The following is a 17181-nucleotide window of genomic DNA, read 5'->3' as shown; positions in this document are numbered from 1 at the left end:
GTTGCTGAAATACCTCCCTTCAGCTGGTTTTTGTAATCTCAAAAACTAATTCTTGACTCTTAGTAACATCAACTGAATGTCCAAAGAATCGGGATATCTGCTCCTGTCTTTCTGAGACTTTGAGCAGGAATAATCTCTATTTAAGGAAAAATGTGTCAGAAAATGAATGTTTTTTAGCACTCTGTTATGGCTTCTGTACTGTCACGTGACACTACATTTTATTCACACTGCTATTAGAAAGCACCATTGTGTATTGATCTAGTACTACAATAATAATAAGCAGATAGAAATGTATTGGACTGGAAGGGACCTCGAGAGGTCATCTAGTACAGCCCCTGCACTGAGGCAGGGTCAAGTATATCTAGATCATCCTTAACAGGTGTTTGTCTAACCTGTTTTTTAAAACTCCACTGACAGGATTCCAGAACCGCCCTTGAAATCTATTTCAGTGCTTTTTCACAATTAAATCTTCTTGTTGGTTCGTATTCAATTCATGATCCACTATAACTCCCAGATACTTTTCCGCAGGACTACAGTTTAGCCAGTTATTCCCAGTTATTGGCTTCTCCTAAGGTAAACATGAAGATTTAATGATTGATGCAAAACCTAGGCCAGTGTTTTAAAAAACTTGGTTTTCATGCACACAAGAAGTCAGATTATGAATTATTTATTACATATAGTCTCAGACACTTAAAAGGCCATGAATTTATTAACTCAAATACCTGACATTCTTGAAGAAATGGAAGTATGAGGTAACAAACTGACAGCTGAAGAGTATTTCAGGCATCGTAATTTGCATGTGATTTGATTGGTTAACAATGTTCTAAACTTGCTTATGGACCTCTGAGAAGGTAAGCAGCAGCTACTTCCTAGCTTGTTACATAATTGATTTAAGTTATTCATGAACTAGAAACTTTTTCCTTTCTATGTAATTGTGGATTTTTGTCTCAGAACTCTAACAGATAGTAATTTTGTCATTGTAGACCCTCTGGACTTCCTAAAGACAGCAAGTTGATGACACCAAGAAGAGCATTTATGGCCATTCTTCTGATTTTTGTTAGCTGTACCACTTGTGGGGCATTTGCTGTATTAATTATCTATATTCACTACATGTTCAAGGTATTAAAACAGTGAATAATTGAGTCAATATCTGAATTAAACTCTTTAGGTATTTCAATAGTAGATGACTACCAAAGAGAAAATATAGAACAGTTTATCCTTTTCAGGATTTTAAAAATGCTCTAATATATGCGGAAACTTTTAAAATCCATACCTTTCTGGTGTGCTTCATAATCCAATGATATTTTTTAAGTCTTTTACTCATCTGAGCACGTCCTCCTGAAGGAACTACAAACTTAATCTTTGTGTGTCTATTGTAAAGTGATATTATGCACAGATGTCTAATGCGGTGAGTCTACTTTTCAAATCCAGGTTTATAAAACCAAGTGCCTGATTTTGCCCCCTTATGGAAATTTGCGTAATGGGAAGGGACCTTGATTGATGGAATCTTTGCAGAATTTTCCTCCTCTGAGTTTTCCCAAAATTTTTCTGGAGGGGACATGTGTGTGCACACTGTCAAATGAGTAGCAATTTGGTCTCCAAATTCACAATATTCCCTGTGATCCAAAGGAGGCTAGAGCCATCTGCATGTTACCTGCATGCTGACACCCTTCAACACACACACACCTTTTTGACTGCAGCAGATTCTCTGAAAATAAGCATCTCTTGTGTATTTTGTTGAGGGATTCTGAGGAAGGCGAAATGGAAGTAAAAGGGGCAGGGAATATGTAGAGTTTTCCCTGCCCTCTGTCAAACTCAGTGGAAAAAACAGGGAAACTAATACACCCACCATTCTGAGCACTTGAAAAGGTGTTGGAGGACATTTCTGGGAAAGTCCTTTTCATTACAGCTTCAGTTAAGCTGTGCTCCCAAGGAACCAAAATATCAGGACAGAAGACTCTAGAGCCAGCACAGAGGTTTTTTTATTTAGGCACTGCAGCTGTTATGTGTAGAACCTATGTAAAAAAATAAACATGTCTGTCTTCTCATAGGTTATTAAGCTACATTCAAATGTAAGAACAGAGCAAAATGTTCTTAATATGGTAAGTCTATTTAATACTATAGATGACAGAAAACAATCAGTACCCCTGTATGGGGTTGTGTGTTTATCATGTCTCAAGAATGTCGGGTGGCAAGCGACATTGACAGCTGTGATTTACCCGGACTTTGTAGTTTTAAAATGGAAATAAGTTTAGTTGGTGGTTTGGTGACTTGAGGGGTCTAGAACTCGCACTGGAGGTAATGGCTTCTTGTAGAGGTAATGGCTTCTTTGGTTCACTGGAGTAGAAGAGGGAAAAAAAGCAGAGACTCTTGAGTAGCCTGTGTCAGCACTGATGTCTGTTTTATTCTCTCATTCTTGAGATCACTGAGGTGATAACCTGAGATTTGATGCCATTGGTAAGAAGTCTTTAATCTTAGGATAGGAAGAAACAGTAGTTATTTGTCTAGCTAATTATTTTGTCATTTTCCTGTGTAATTTTCCTTTTGTGTTCCCTGAATATAATAGGGAGAAAATGTTCTTTCTTGCATCTAATTGTGTAGGCTGGTAATAACCTGTGCTCTACTTATAAATACTTAGCTCAGGAATTAACCATGGGTGGGATACAAGAGGAGAGGTAGTAGGACTTAATTAATAAGGACTTGCGGGGGGAGATATGGACTAAACTTCTGATGGCCAGGAAGTTGTTAAGAATGAATGGAAAACTCAATATTAGACCAGTTTCATGCATGAGGACATTTAGAATATTTTCTGCTTCTTTCTCCCATTACTTAACTATAGAATCGAGGGGTGTGTACATTAATATATGTGCTCAGAATAGCTACCCTCACTTTCCAGGTTTAGAATTACATGCCAGGGAAATGAAATAAAAGACATCTTTAATTCACTAACCTAAAAGTTGTAATTTTTTCTTGCTTTTTTTCTAATTTTTTTCTCCTGTCTTATTTCTTTCCTTCCATCTCTAATTAATTCTGTCCATCTCCGTCACATTCCCATTTGTCTACTCTTTTCTTGTATTAGTCTCTTCTTTGAAAATCAGCATCCCCTTTCTTTATCTTTCATCTTTCAGTCCTGCTGCCTGTCTCCAACTCTGCTTATGGTATCTTCCACCTTTCTCTCTGCATTCTCATCTCTGATCTTCACATAGACTCTTTACTGTCCCCTGTACTCTGTTGTTCTTTTTTTTCTGTCCTTCTTCCAGGAGCTCCCTGAGGTCTCCTCATGGTATCTCCACTCCCCATCCTTGTTCTCATTCCTCTTGGAGTCCTGAAGCCACTGCTCTAAAAGGAGAGACTGTGGTTGAATTAGAAGCTTTAAAAGATGAATATTTCTTTTAAAAATGCTTTTTCAGGGAATCCAAGATGGTGGTCCTTTACTTTGGCTAGATCTGGGTAAATTGCAAATCTGTTTATTTTCCTACATGAGATATGGCACATTGCGATTATGTTAATGGTGTTCTTTATGTTAATTTTAGGGCTGTTGATTAGTTGCGGTTAACTCACGTGATTAACTGGAAAAAAATTAATCACGATTAATCGCAGTTTTAATCGCACTGTTAAGCAATAGAATACCAAGTGAAATTTATTAAATATTTTTGTATTTTTTTCTACATTTTCAAATATTTGATTTCAATTACAACACAGAACACAAAGTGTACAGTGCTCACTTTATATTATTATTTGTATTACTAATATTTGTACTCAAAAAATGATAAAAGAAATAGTATTTCTCAGTTCACCTCATACAAGTACTGTAGTGCAATCTCTTTATCGTGAAAGTGCAATATGTAGATTTTTTTTTTGTTACATAACTGTACTCAGAAACAAAACACTGTAAAACTTTAGAGCCTACAAGTCCACTCAGCCCTACTTGTTCAGCCAATCGCAAACACAAACAAGTTTGTTTACATTTACGGGACATAATGCTGCCTACTTCTTATTTACAGTGTCACCTGAAAGTGAGAACAGGCGTTTGCACTTTTGTAGCTGGCATTTCAAGGTATTTACGTGCCAGATCTGCTAAACATTTGTATACCCCTTCATGCTTTGGCCACCATTCCAGAGGACATGCTTCCATGCTAATGACGCTTGTTAAAAAAAATAATGCGTTAATTACATTTGTGACTGAACTCCTTGGGGGAGAATTGTATGTCCCTGCTCTGTTTTACCTGCCTTCTACCATCTATTTCATGTTATAGCAGTCTCAGATGATGACCCAGCACATGTTATTTATTTTAAGAACACTTTCACTGCAGATCTGACAAAATGCAAAGAAGGTACCAGTGTGAGATTTCTAAAGATAGTTACAGCACTTGATTCAAGGTTTAAGAATCTGAAGTGCCTTCCAAAATCTGAGAGGAACAAGGTGTGGAGCATGCTTTCAGAAGTCTTAAAAGAGCAACACTCCAATGTGGAAACTACAGAATCCAAACCACCAAAAAAGAAAATCAACCTTCTGCTGGTGGTATCTGACTCAGATGATGAAAATGAACATGCGTTGGTCTGCACTGTTTTGGATTGTTGTTGAGCAGAACCCATCATCAGCATGGATGCATATCCTTTGGAATGGTGGTTGAAGCATGAAGGGACATACTAATCTTTAGGGCATTTGGCACGTAAATATCTTGTGACGCTGGCTACAACAGTGCCATGTGAACGCCGGTTCTCACTTTCAGGTGACACGACCAAGAATCGGGTGGCATTATCTCCTGCAAATGTAAACAAACTTGTTTGTCCAAGTGATTGGCTGAACAAGAAGTAGGACTGAGTGAACTTCTAGGCTCTAAAGTTTTACGTTGTTTTATTTTTGAATGCAGGGGTTTTTTTGCATAATTCTACAGTTGTAAATTCAACTTTAAGGATAAAGAGAGTGCACTACAGTACTTGCAATCGGGCAATTGAAAAATACTATTTCTTTTGTTTTTTCAAGTGCAAATATTTGTAATAAAAATAAATATAAAGTGAGCACTGTACACTTTGTATTCTGTGTTGTAATTTAAATCAATATATTTGAAAGTGTAGAAAACATCAAAAAATGTTTAAATAAATGGTATTCTATTATTAACAGCCAAATTAATCACAATTAATTTTTTTTAAATGCTTGATAGCCCTAGTTAATTTTATTAGCCTTATCTACTCTGTACCAATATTTTCGTTTTTTTCTTTACAGGATCCAAAGCACGCAAAAGAAACTTCAGATAATTCCAATAAAGAGACAGTAAAGAACTGTGACTCAACAGAGACCATTACAGAAGCAGCAGCTGCATCACCCACTGCCAATAGAGCTATTGACAATGTTGTAAACAGTCTTAAGATACATATTACAATCATCAATTTACTTACATGGATTGTGCTTCTCAGTTCACCGTCTTTAATTTATTGGTTTAAAAATCTCAGGTAACCTTTAAACTGCCAGCATAAAAAGAAAATCAGCATGATAGTTTGCTTAGTACTTATCTCCCAAATGGCTGACGATTCAGAATTACAAAGCTTTCTCTGACTATTAATATTACTTTATAGTAGTATCCAAAGGTTCTAATCGAATGATTTAAATAACGGGTATCTGTACACATCAGTTTGTATAATGGATTATGGTTAGCTATTATGTAAAGCAAATTATATGATAGAGACATAAGGGATTTACAGGCAGGACTGAATCTTAGCCCCCTCTGATTTACACTGAGAATGCTCCCACCCTAATTTCTTTTATTCGTATGGGATTAGCTGTTCAGATGTTGCCAGGCTGTCCTTTTGATTGTTTAATTTCTGTTTGGTTTAAAGTGGTTTAAAAACAAAAAAAAGGGGGGGAATAATATGCTGTCTTTGCACAATTTGCTTATTTTGTAGGTACAATATTAGACTTGATCCTGATCCATGTAGAACTATGGCTATTATTCTTGTATCCACTTTGGGAATCCTCATGAATTCAAGTACCACTAAAGTAAAATCAAGGTATCCTCTATTATTATTTCCAGTCCTCTTGTAGACCATATACCTGTCTTCACGTTTAATTCTTACTCTTGAGTCCTTTTCCACTTCTGTGGTTAAAGTTGATTTGTGTTACACAGATATTTAACTGGTAACCCCTCATTAACATTCATGACATTTGTATTATTAAACCTTGAAATGGAGAGCCAGGTATCTCAGTGGATATCTTTTCAAACTACATTTAAAAATTGACACAGATCAGCTCTAGTTTAGTCAAATGCAACAGATCACTTCTGTTCACCAACCAGGACATGAATGTAATATTGATTTGACACCTAAACAATCTATCAGATCAAGAGCTTCAGCTTTCCATTCAGACCTTATTGAATCCTTCAGAGCTTTATTCTTAACAGGTGATTGCGAGTCTTCGGCCTTGTATACACGGGAAAGTTATATTTGTATAAAGATGTGAATTTAAGCTCCCATATTGTTGCACTGTGATAATTCCCTGAATGGACACTTATTCTGGGATAAGAATGTCTTTTTCTGGTTTACTTTATGTTGCTTTGGAAGATGTTCAAGTTAAACTGAAAAAAATCGTCTCTTATTCCAAAATTAGTGTCCCACATGAGGGAGTTGCATCATATAATTAGGGCAGTATAACTGGAAAAATTTCTCATATAGGCAAGCCCTTAATAAAAGAAATTCATGAAAAACTTATTGCACATGAATCATCTGCTTCTAAATTAAAATACTTTACCTTGTTGCGCAAAATAGCACAGAGTGAATAGTCAACCTAGCCTTTAACAACAGAGTGAAGCCTTCCATGAATGGTTTCAGTTGACAATGCTAGTAGACGAAGTCCTTTATTTATCCATAGTACAGGTACAGTGCAGAGAGTCACAGCACAAGGTTTTCCAAATCACCCATTACACATTAAAATCAATACATTCTTCTTAAAAGCAAGTTCAACTGTGTGTTTGCACCAAAGTGCCTCGGTCCTTTCCAGGCCCATTAGAACTTCTGGCTTCTATGCAAAAGCTATCAATTAGTACCAATTGTGTAAAGTGCTGTAAAACATCAGGCATTGTTTTTTCTTTAGGTGTGAAACAATTAGAGCATTTATTTTTAAATATTATTTTTCAAAATATTAAAAACATGCACATTAAGGTGGCTTTAAAATTTTTTTTTTAAGGATTATTTTTAGCCTTCACGTTGTATATTCTTGCTTTTAGATGAACAGCCTTAATGAGGAACAGGTAACTTCTTTAAATGAAAATCTCTAAACCTTAATATCAATACATCCTTCTTCAAATCAGGTTCAAGTAAAATCATCCTTCTTGCACAACTTTGACTCCTTCTGTTTGCTTTGCAGTTACAAAAATGGTAAACTGTTTTTCTCTCTTCTCACAGTAAACTGTCGAAAATTGCAGCGCAACTTCCTCTCCCTTTGTCTGCAGCTGTGGTGGCCTTTGGACCAATGCATTTATACAGAGCACCATACTTTGTAATCTGTTCTCTTCTTCTACATATGTTATGTTGTATTGTGTAAATCTTTAGTTTCCCAAATGAAATCGGAAAAGCAGTGTGACCCAGAAATGGATGCTGCAAAAAAATGTCAAGTTGAACAAAGAAATGTCCAGATCAATGTAACCACTAATGAACATCATTTGGAGTAGATGACAGAATTGTGACCACTTCTTGTTAAGTTTGGGGTGTTTGGGAAATCTCAGAAACCTGCTCGTGGTGTTAGTTTACTAATCTGAAAAATTGATGGGAAAATTGCAATATTTCTCTGGACACAAAAATCTCTTTTCTTATTAGCATAACACTTCAGTGTTCCAGATTTCAGTAGGCAGACCATTCTGTGTCCACACTGCAGACATTTTGATATTTCTGTTGACACTTGGTTTTCTGTTGAAACACGTTTACCTTGCTGTGTGTATGTATTGAACCTATGTCTTGTTCTTGAGTTTTAAAATGTGATGGGTAAAATTCACAAATGATTGAAAGTGCATCACAAAACTAAATAGCCAAGAATACTTTTAATCATTTTATGCCACACTAACAAGCTGTCACAACTTTCTTTTTTCTTGTATCTAAACAAACTAGAATGTATTGTGTCTACTGATCGGTTATTTCTAACAAATCAAACATTTTTATCAGTGTCTGTGGCACATTTGTGTAATTATTGAAAGTGTTGGTGGCTTATAAACTTTATCTTTTGTAAGAGTGATAAAACTATGTCTACTCTATGTTGCTTTCTATTCAGGAAGATATCATAGATTCATACACAATTTCTGTAATGTTGTTTTAAAACATTGACAAATTCTGAAGAAAACCTGTGCCAGAATTTTAGTAATAGTGGGAAATACTGACCATAATAATCAATTCTGTAAAGTAGCATCTTATTGCCTCGATCCTACAGTGACTGGCATTGTTAAAATACCTAAGACAGATATCTGTAATGTATGGCAAATCTCTCCCTTGGTACTGTACAAGTGTTTTAAAACAAAACAAACAAAATTGTGTCCATCAAGCTAAAATTATCTATAATCCTTGTAAATCTGATTGGTTGATTCTAAAGAGAGATGGACTGTCTACTCATTTCTGTGTATCTTATCTATCTCTAGTATTTCTGAGGCACCTATCACCTTAATATCAAAGCACTGATCCTATCTGATAGCGCTTTTTTTTTTTTTTGGATCATCTCTTCTTATGAATAGGTTGAGGAAATCCAGTACCAACAGTCAAGTTACATCATATGCTCCGTACAGCAGTAGAGCCTAAACCCATTTGTTCTATTGTATTGCATCATTCTTGCCTGAAGTGCCTCAGTTAATTCTGGCTTGTTTTTAAGAGTCTTTTAGTTGAGCTGGCTGGGAACTCTAAGTTTATACAATGACTTTCCAAACTGAAAGTGTGAGGTGACATGACAAACTGCAGCACCTTACTTTTGTCAGCTCATAAACAAGCCACTCGCCCAAGCTATCCGTGAACCCTGAAGACGGCTTTAAGTATGAATAAGATAACAGTAACTAACTGTGTCACCATTACTGTTATCAGTAATGTATATGCTGGTTTTCTAATCTTAACATTTATATAATGCTAGGCTATTCATAGTTTTTGTAAATCAGAAAAGGTCTTTGGACAAACAACACTCTGAAATTTGATTTCTACCCAAATGTATGTATATGACACAAACACTCCTAGTATGCTGTGTGTATTTGTAGCCAAATTCTGCAGTTCTTTATCCTAAAACCTCATATTCAAATACAGAGTAGAGTAATAATATTTCTAGTTTTGGATGATTGTGTAATGAGAGAGAGAGTAGCAGAGCCATGTAGAGTTTTCTGTAAGCCATTACAATCAAGTGAAAGCTATTTATCCTAGGTTGGTCTTCATTGCTGCATATTGTACTGTTTCTAGCATCCCCAGGCCTGATTTTTGCTACTCTGACCACTGAGTAGTACTTTATTCTGCAAATAGATCCATTTACACTGTTGCAGTGGTTAGATATCCTCACTGTTAAATATTTACTTCCTGTTTGAACTTTTCCCGTTTAGCTTCCAGCACTATCTTTTTTATGTCCTGGTTTGCTAAATAAGACTCTCCCCTCCCCCCCCCCTTACTATCAGCGGGGTGTGTGTAAATTCTTGTGCACTAAAATTAAATTGCCTCTTAACTTCCTTTTGAATGAGATAGTAAATGAGTTCAATTTATTTCTCTCATTGTAAAATGAGTTTTCCAGGCCACAAATCATTCTTGTTGCTGTTCTTCAAATCCCCTCTAGTTTTTTAAAACCCTTTTTAAAGTATGGACACCAGAATTGGCCACAGTATTTCAGCAATGGTCAAATCACCTCCCTCCCTGTTCGTAAAACACTTCTGTGAATGAGGAGACTAAAACGTGTCTTTAGGCTTATTTCTGTTGATTATGGCCTTCTGTGGGTACATATGAAATTTTTATTTTATAAACTGCCATCTACATAGCATATATTAAGACGTTATGAAAATTAGAATAAAATGTTACCCTATTTTAAGTAAACTATTCATTAAATAGCAAGTATAGAAATGTATTTTTACTGCTTTGTAGGACCTCACATACCATCTGTCTCAAAATGAGAACTGATGGAAGTCAAACCCAGACTATTACTGTGTTTTCCTAAGACAAACATCTGAGCTGTTGCTATCCCAAACCACCGTCATAGGGTATGGATGGAATACCTTTCACGTTAGGTAGAAATTATACAACTCTTGCATTTATTAATGGTGTAGTTTATATAGCAATGTTGTTTTAGCCATGTTGGTACAATGGATTAGAGAGACAAGGTGGTGAACTGTTATCTTTTATTGGACCAACTTTTGTTGGTGAAAGAGACAAGCTTTCAAGCTCCACAGCTAAATCAGCTGTGACACTCTGAATACCTTTCCCAGACCTGAAGAACAACTCTGTGTAGCTCAAAAGCTTGTCTCTTTCACCAACAGAAGTTGGTCCAGTAAAAAGACAATACCTTATCTACCTCGTCTCTCTCTAGTTTATGTAGAGCAATACCTTTTCTCAGATGAGATGATGATACTCATAGGATTCCCATACAGCAGTCTCAGGCTGAGTGTGTTTTACAGAATTGTTAAAATCTTTGGTCTAGATTTTCAAAAGTGACCAATGATTTTTGTATGACCAACCTGGAATTACTTTTTGGGACTTAATTTTTTCAGACTGTGCTGAGCACCGACCCTCTGCAAATCAGGCCCTTTGAGAGTTGTGTACATGTATATGTTTGTTTCTATTAATGCAGGTTTAATTTTGCTTGTCTCTCTTGCTTTCTAAAAAAAAAAAAGACACAGTTTCATAAGGTATAAAGAATACACTTTTTATTAAATTTCAGTTTATTTTTCTGTTAAAGATCCTATGGGTTGGCTTGAGAGTCCTTATATTTAAAACGGGGAATAGGGGTAGAACCAATAATCTTTTAAACCAGCACAGATGTAAGTGAACCCTCTGTGAATAATGGTAAACATACCTATGATACCTTATTAATATACTGTGTTCCAACATTTATGAAACAATTCTGAGAGATGGCATGTGGAATATGTTTTAAACATGTTTGTTGGAGTCAGTTTCCAGTTTATTCTTGTAATTTAGCCAACATTCGCCGCCTCTGTGCTCGGAGGAGAGAAAGCAGTCTGAAAACGGCATTATCTTGTGATATTTTAGGGGCAGTCTCCCTTTTCAAGGTGAAGATGGCTGTTGACATATAGGGGAATTGGGACCACGGAATTAGCCCCCACCACAAGAAAATAGTGTCCTGCAAATTTAATGGACTAGGGACTCTCGCTGCATTGAGAACAGGTCACTCAGGAGCCATGCTGTCTTCTAACTTCTGTTCCCCATCTCTGGTGGGAATAAAAGCTGCATGGAGGGTATTAATATTGCAATATTATTTGCTTGCACGTTTCCAAATAGATCTGTCAGATTTGGATGGGTGCATGCCACGTAGAGAGCAAATGTTCCTTAGCTGAACTTCAAAATCCATTCAGTGAATTCTTAAGTGTGCTTTTTGGCTTGTTTTTATAAGCTTTCAGAAACAAAATCGAAACCAGGACAGGAACCCAGGAATAAAATTAAGTAACTTCAGTTAAAATACAGTAGAATCAATATTTTGCAAATGGGCTATAACTAGAACTTTTTAGTAAGGTGTCCCCAGAATAAAGCCCAGTATCCTCAACCGTTCTTGACTTGATGTGTATTGTCTTTCTTGTCACTGTGACCAAGCATGCAGGTATTTTCTGCACTGTCTTCTCATCCTGCAATAATTAGTATCTGCTCTGTAGCCTCCAATTCATCATGTGACCATAATGTGTGATGATAGAAAGGAGAACTCATATGACTTTGGTTGTTAGCTGGGTCTTTTCAAACCAATGTATCTCAAAATTGAATGAATATTGACCACAAGGGGTGGTATCATATTTATTCAAAACAAAACTGGACTTCTGCAAGCTAGGTATCAGCATCATCCTAAATAGGGCTTGGGGTGGGGTGGGCGGGTGTGTGTGTGTGTAGGGTTGTTTTAAAAATAATTGTGGGAACTGGAGTTTCATTTAGAATTATTTTTAATATTCAGCACAGTTTAATTTTTATCATTTAGGGAGCTGATTCAAATAGCAAGCTATTGCACATTGCAAAATGAATGGTATAGTAATACAGGACTGAGAAATAAACTAAAAAATATTCTATCTATAACACAGTAGGAGAAATTGGGAGTGCTATGTGATTACTATAATGGAGCATCTGCATGGAACAAAACAAAATGTAAGTTAACCTAGCCAGGCTACAGATGAGCAGTCATATTAAAAGTTGCTGTTGAACAAAAATCACAGTCTTGATAATAACATGAATCAGATTTATATATTTTATTTAAGGGTTTAAAAAGTTACTGCTTTTATCAGTACCATTCTTGATACAAAGTCTGTTTTTTCTGTCCCATTGCCAGTAATAAACACCTCAAATACCAAGTGACAATTAATTTATTATATTTAATAGCTTTTGCTATATCTGCTTTCTAGTTTTTGACAGGAGAGTATAAATACAGTTCTAGTGTCTGTGAACAGATTTAAACATTAATGGAAAACATAACTGATGATCAGATGTCTTTCAGTAAAAGGATGAGAGATTACTTGCATATTTGGACCTCAGTCTTGCTTGTGATGAGAGAAAAGAGAGTAGCCATTTTATAGACATTAAATCCTGCAGCTTAATAGAACTGCAGTGTGCTTTTTTGAGTGTGTATTTATATAATAATGCTTCTGCTGTTATAAATTGTTAAACTACTAGAGAACTGTTAACCACAAAACAGCCTAAAATCTTGAAATTCATTTTATATTTCATGTTAAATGTTCGACATTTGTTCAGTTTTAGTGTTAGACTTTTTACATCCCGTTTTGGAAAATAAGTGAGCTAGTTTTTACAACACTTAGCACTGTGTTGTGAACTGTTTAAAAAATGTTCATTACCTTAGCAAAACATGCACATTTGCCACCAAAGCTGTATATAACTGTTATATACCTCTGGATGTTTGTGCCAATGATCTACATTTAACAGACAAATCCATACTGGACTAAATAAAATCAAGTTTTTCTACTTAATTTTTTTTAAAAAAACCTGGAACTTTAAGCTAGCATTCAAAATGAATAAGTATTTAAAATCTATACAAGTTTCTTTGAAAACCTTTTAGAATGGTAGTACTTTGATATATTTTCTTAATAATGAAAGAATGCAAATCAAAGTTCTTAATTTAAAGAGTCCTATGTGTTTTAAAGTTAAACTAAATAAAATGTATAAATTTGTACCTTGGAAAACCCTTACTACAGTATTTCTGTGTTTTCTAATAATTTTTAAATTACTTTAGAAAAAATTCAGCAGCCTTTCTTTAGTCAGGCAAATCTGCCTGGGCCTCCAATTCTGCAAGCTACTTAAGCATGTGCCTACCTGAATTGAGGCCTAAGTAAGAACTGTGATATTTGGCCCTTTATTTGGATTCAGAGTTATGGCTTGATCCTGCAAACCCTTACATAGGTAGTCCTGACGCATGAGTAATCCCACTTTACACTCTGATCTTGCAAGCATGTCTGCATGGGCACAAGGCCGGACTGTGTGGAGCTTCTTGCAGATTCAGGACCATAGTCTATAAGGGCTTATGTCAGTAAAGGTTTGCAGTATCATTCCCTAACCCTAAGGCATATTTGTGCACACACTGTCAAGCGTTGTGTTCAGAATAATAAATCTAAAACTAGTATCTTAAATTTATGCAGGATCGGTCCATTAGAAATCAGTGCATTGAAGCTTTGTGTGTTCATCATTATACCAACAAGAATTTCTTTCCATTTTCTGAAACAAGTGAGAAAATGTTTGAATTTATTGTAAATCTGAAAAAAATGTATGAGGCATTTTGATTTTTAAGTTTTTTAATTTCTGTTGCTGCGTTTGACTATTAACTATTTTATTCTGGTGGAAATTAAAACTTTAATATTCAATTATGTAACTGCAATTTGAGAACCATATTGGAGATACTTCAGTAACTGACAGCTATAACATTACAGCACTCTACAAAGAATAAAAATGACACACACAATTAGAGCGCCAAACCAAAATGAAAATTACATAATATTTTCTCACTATTTAAACAACTAAATGAACACACTGCAGTTCAAGCCTGTAAACTTCGGTAGCCTTTGATTACATTGTGAAAGTCCATATGAAGTTGTCCAAAGAATTTTTTTAAAGTATGGATCATAACTGAAACTTGATTGAGTAGCAGGAGAGAGGGGGGTGTTACTTTCTTACTCTCCCTGTGTTAGCTGTGGCATTCTTGGAGGCCTCCACTATTTTTTAAATACAACTAAATTTTCTTTACATTAGTTGCTTTGAATCCAAACCTTAAAGGCAGGAAATTCAGAATTGTTGTTTACATTAATTCCTGAACTCCTACCATTGTGACCAAAAAAAGAAATAACAAGAAAGAAGTATAAGCCTCAGGTGTGCGTCTTGGCTTTCGTTGCTTTTTGTGTCACAATCCTAACCCTCTATAGAAATTAATTGTAATTATATTAAGATTTTATTTTTTCCCCTAGAAACCTTACCTAAAGCTGTAAAGACCACATTAACAATGTACACTTAATATCTGGGCCTGTTTAAAAGCAAAAGGGTATAATACTGTAGTGTTCCCATAAGCATTGTATAGTGAATTATATTTCTGAAGAAAAATTAATTATTTTACATATAACCTGCGAAGGACTTTACAAAAAATAGACTTATGCCATATTTTGGTTCTTTCTGATCCATTAAAGCATTTCAGATCCTTTTATTCATTTTTGGATTTAAATTTTTTTTTCTAAGAATATGAGGACAGTCAACTGTGGCTTTTCTGGCTCTTGCGATAGGACCTACTGGATATCAGAAGATTGTTAAACCTCACTTTTTAATTGAAGGGGCAGGGATGTTGAATCCAGTACAAAGATGACCTTTCTTCAAAATGTTAAATCGTCATTGGACTTCAAAACTTTTATTTTTATTAATTCCTGTTTAAATGGTGTGAGTAAAAATCTTCTATCAATCACTCCACTTTCACTTTCTTGACTTTGTTTTGCTAGTTCCAATCATTGTTCCTTTCCAAGCTAGCCAAAACCTGAATTTCTAATATGAAAAACCTTAAAAAAATACCACCGCACACCACCTACCAATGTTGAGAGCACCTTTATAATCATAAAGAACCAAGAAAAAATTGAACAAGCCCAATAATTTGTTTCCTTTGCAGATCGTCTTTTAATTTCTCCTCCAAATGCCATGATAGACTCTTGCCCCTGCAAAATATCAGTTCATACTGTTTTAAAGTAATTACAAGAGCTCTTAAAAATGTTGGAAACCACAAACAATTTTGGAATTTTTATAATTTCAAAACAGCCTAATTGACTTTTTGTAAATTTTTTCTTATAGTTTGAGATCTTGTATGGTCAGTTTAAACTTGGCATGAATGTTTTTGGTGGAGTTAACCCCAGCAGTTACAGGTTTATAGAGACTGTTGACAGGGTCTTAACTAAAGTTGTGGGAATATTGAGGCTATAATCCGTTATCATTCTTTATAAAAATGATTGTAATTGAGTTCTCAACTATACTTTATGCAATATATGATAAATATAAATAGTTAGGGCCTGATCCTGTGAGGTGCTGAACACACCTTGAAAGATGTTGAGTACATTACTGAAATCCAATGAAAGATGAGAGCTCTCAGCACCTTGCAATATTGTGCTCTTGGAGCCTAGTCCTTTTCCTGTTGACATCAGTGGAAGTTAGATTTGAACGGGAACTCGTTTGCGACCTTCATACTGTCTGAAGGGTCTATTCTGTGCAGTATGTACTCAAAATTTAATTTTTACTTGTCTTTTCCACACAAATGTGCATGACTTTTGTCCAGCATATATATTGTATTAAATACACATCTTATTTTTGTGTATATATTTTTTTATGGTACACTAACACTTGCATTCATATAAATGGTTGTAATTCACAAAAAGTGCCACCTATTAGTCATACTGTGTGCAGAGTGTTGTGAATGTTACCTGTATTTTTCCCTACACCATTGGGCATAGTGTTGAACATTTGCCTTCAGTCTTTGCTCAGGTATTGATGTGAAGCAGTTTAGTGCTTTTCTTTCTAAATTGTAATACGTGGTATTCTAAGTATTCGGAAGGTAAAATAAAAAGAAAATAAAAACTGAACAAAAGAAGCCTGTGTATTAATAACATTACTTGGGGAATTATGTAATTTGTTTGTTCAGACCTAAAGAGTACTTGGCTTACTTGGGACTTGAGAGGCAGTAATTATACTCCATATAGAATAGATTTCAAAATGTTAATTTATCCTTAAGTGGTAGGCACACATCATCTGCCTAACTCTCATAAGAGAAAACATAATAAACGGAGATGATGCTTGCTGAAAAATGTAACTATTCTTTCCTCACCTCTAGTCTTTCTTCTTTCCCAAACTATTACTATTTCACATAGTATTTTCTTGTACATCGATTATAACTGTAGTTTTCTCACCTTTCTCTCAGCAGCCCTGGGTCATGGTGGGTAAGTTAAGTTGCCAAAGTTATTTTATCACAGTTTGGCAGGTACCTAGTGCAGGTACTCATTCAGTAGGTGTTCTGGCTCCCCAGTAAACTGGAATTTGAAGTGGGTTAGGAGAAGCAACACCTAAAGAAGGTGGGGAATGGGGTAAGAGCTCTGAACCCATGGGTGGGCAAACTTTTTGGCCTGAGGGCCACATCAGGGCATGAAACTGTATGGAGGGCCGGGTAGGGAAGGCTGTGCCTCCCCAAACAGCCTAGCCCCTGCCCCCTATCCGCCCGCACCTGCTTCCTGCCCCCCGACTGCCCCCCTCAGAACCTCTGACCCATCCAACCCCCCTGTTCCTTGTCCTCTGACCACCGCCCCTAATCCCCCCCCACCCCCGCTCTCTGTCCCCTGACCCCTATCCACACCCCTGCCCCCGACTGCCTCCCGGGACAGTGAGGTAACTTTGGCTATTGGACTCCTAGCTTCTTTGTGGAGGATAGTGTGGTTCAGTATAAAAGAGAACTTCCTGACAGATTTTTGCACCTTATTTAGGATTTTTTTATTTGTTCAGATGAGACCTGAT

The 17181-nt window shown here is 35.9% G+C and overlaps 1 protein-coding gene across 1 annotated transcript in view; it reads left to right on the top strand.

Annotated features, from left to right (window-relative positions):
- PGAP1 (post-GPI attachment to proteins inositol deacylase 1) overlaps positions 1–12012 on the top strand; it is a 63881-nt gene extending 51869 nt beyond the window's left edge. The window contains exons 23-27 of the mRNA XM_077830498.1: positions 984–1119; positions 2052–2102; positions 5228–5454; positions 5905–6009; positions 7399–12012. Of these exons, the coding sequence (XP_077686624.1) occupies positions 984–1119; positions 2052–2102; positions 5228–5454; positions 5905–6009; positions 7399–7537 (658 nt within the window). The 3' untranslated portion in view covers positions 7538–12012. The remainder of the gene's footprint in view (positions 1–983; positions 1120–2051; positions 2103–5227; positions 5455–5904; positions 6010–7398) is intronic.
- The last annotated feature ends 5169 nt before the right edge of the window (positions 12013–17181 follow it).

The sequence above is a fragment of the Eretmochelys imbricata genome, chromosome 11, assembly GCF_965152235.1.
Source record: "Eretmochelys imbricata isolate rEreImb1 chromosome 11, rEreImb1.hap1, whole genome shotgun sequence".
NCBI classification, from domain to species: domain Eukaryota; kingdom Metazoa; phylum Chordata; order Testudines; family Cheloniidae; genus Eretmochelys; species Eretmochelys imbricata.
The sequence above is the reverse complement of the archived record's forward strand: the minus strand, read 5'-3'. Positions and strand labels throughout refer to the sequence as shown.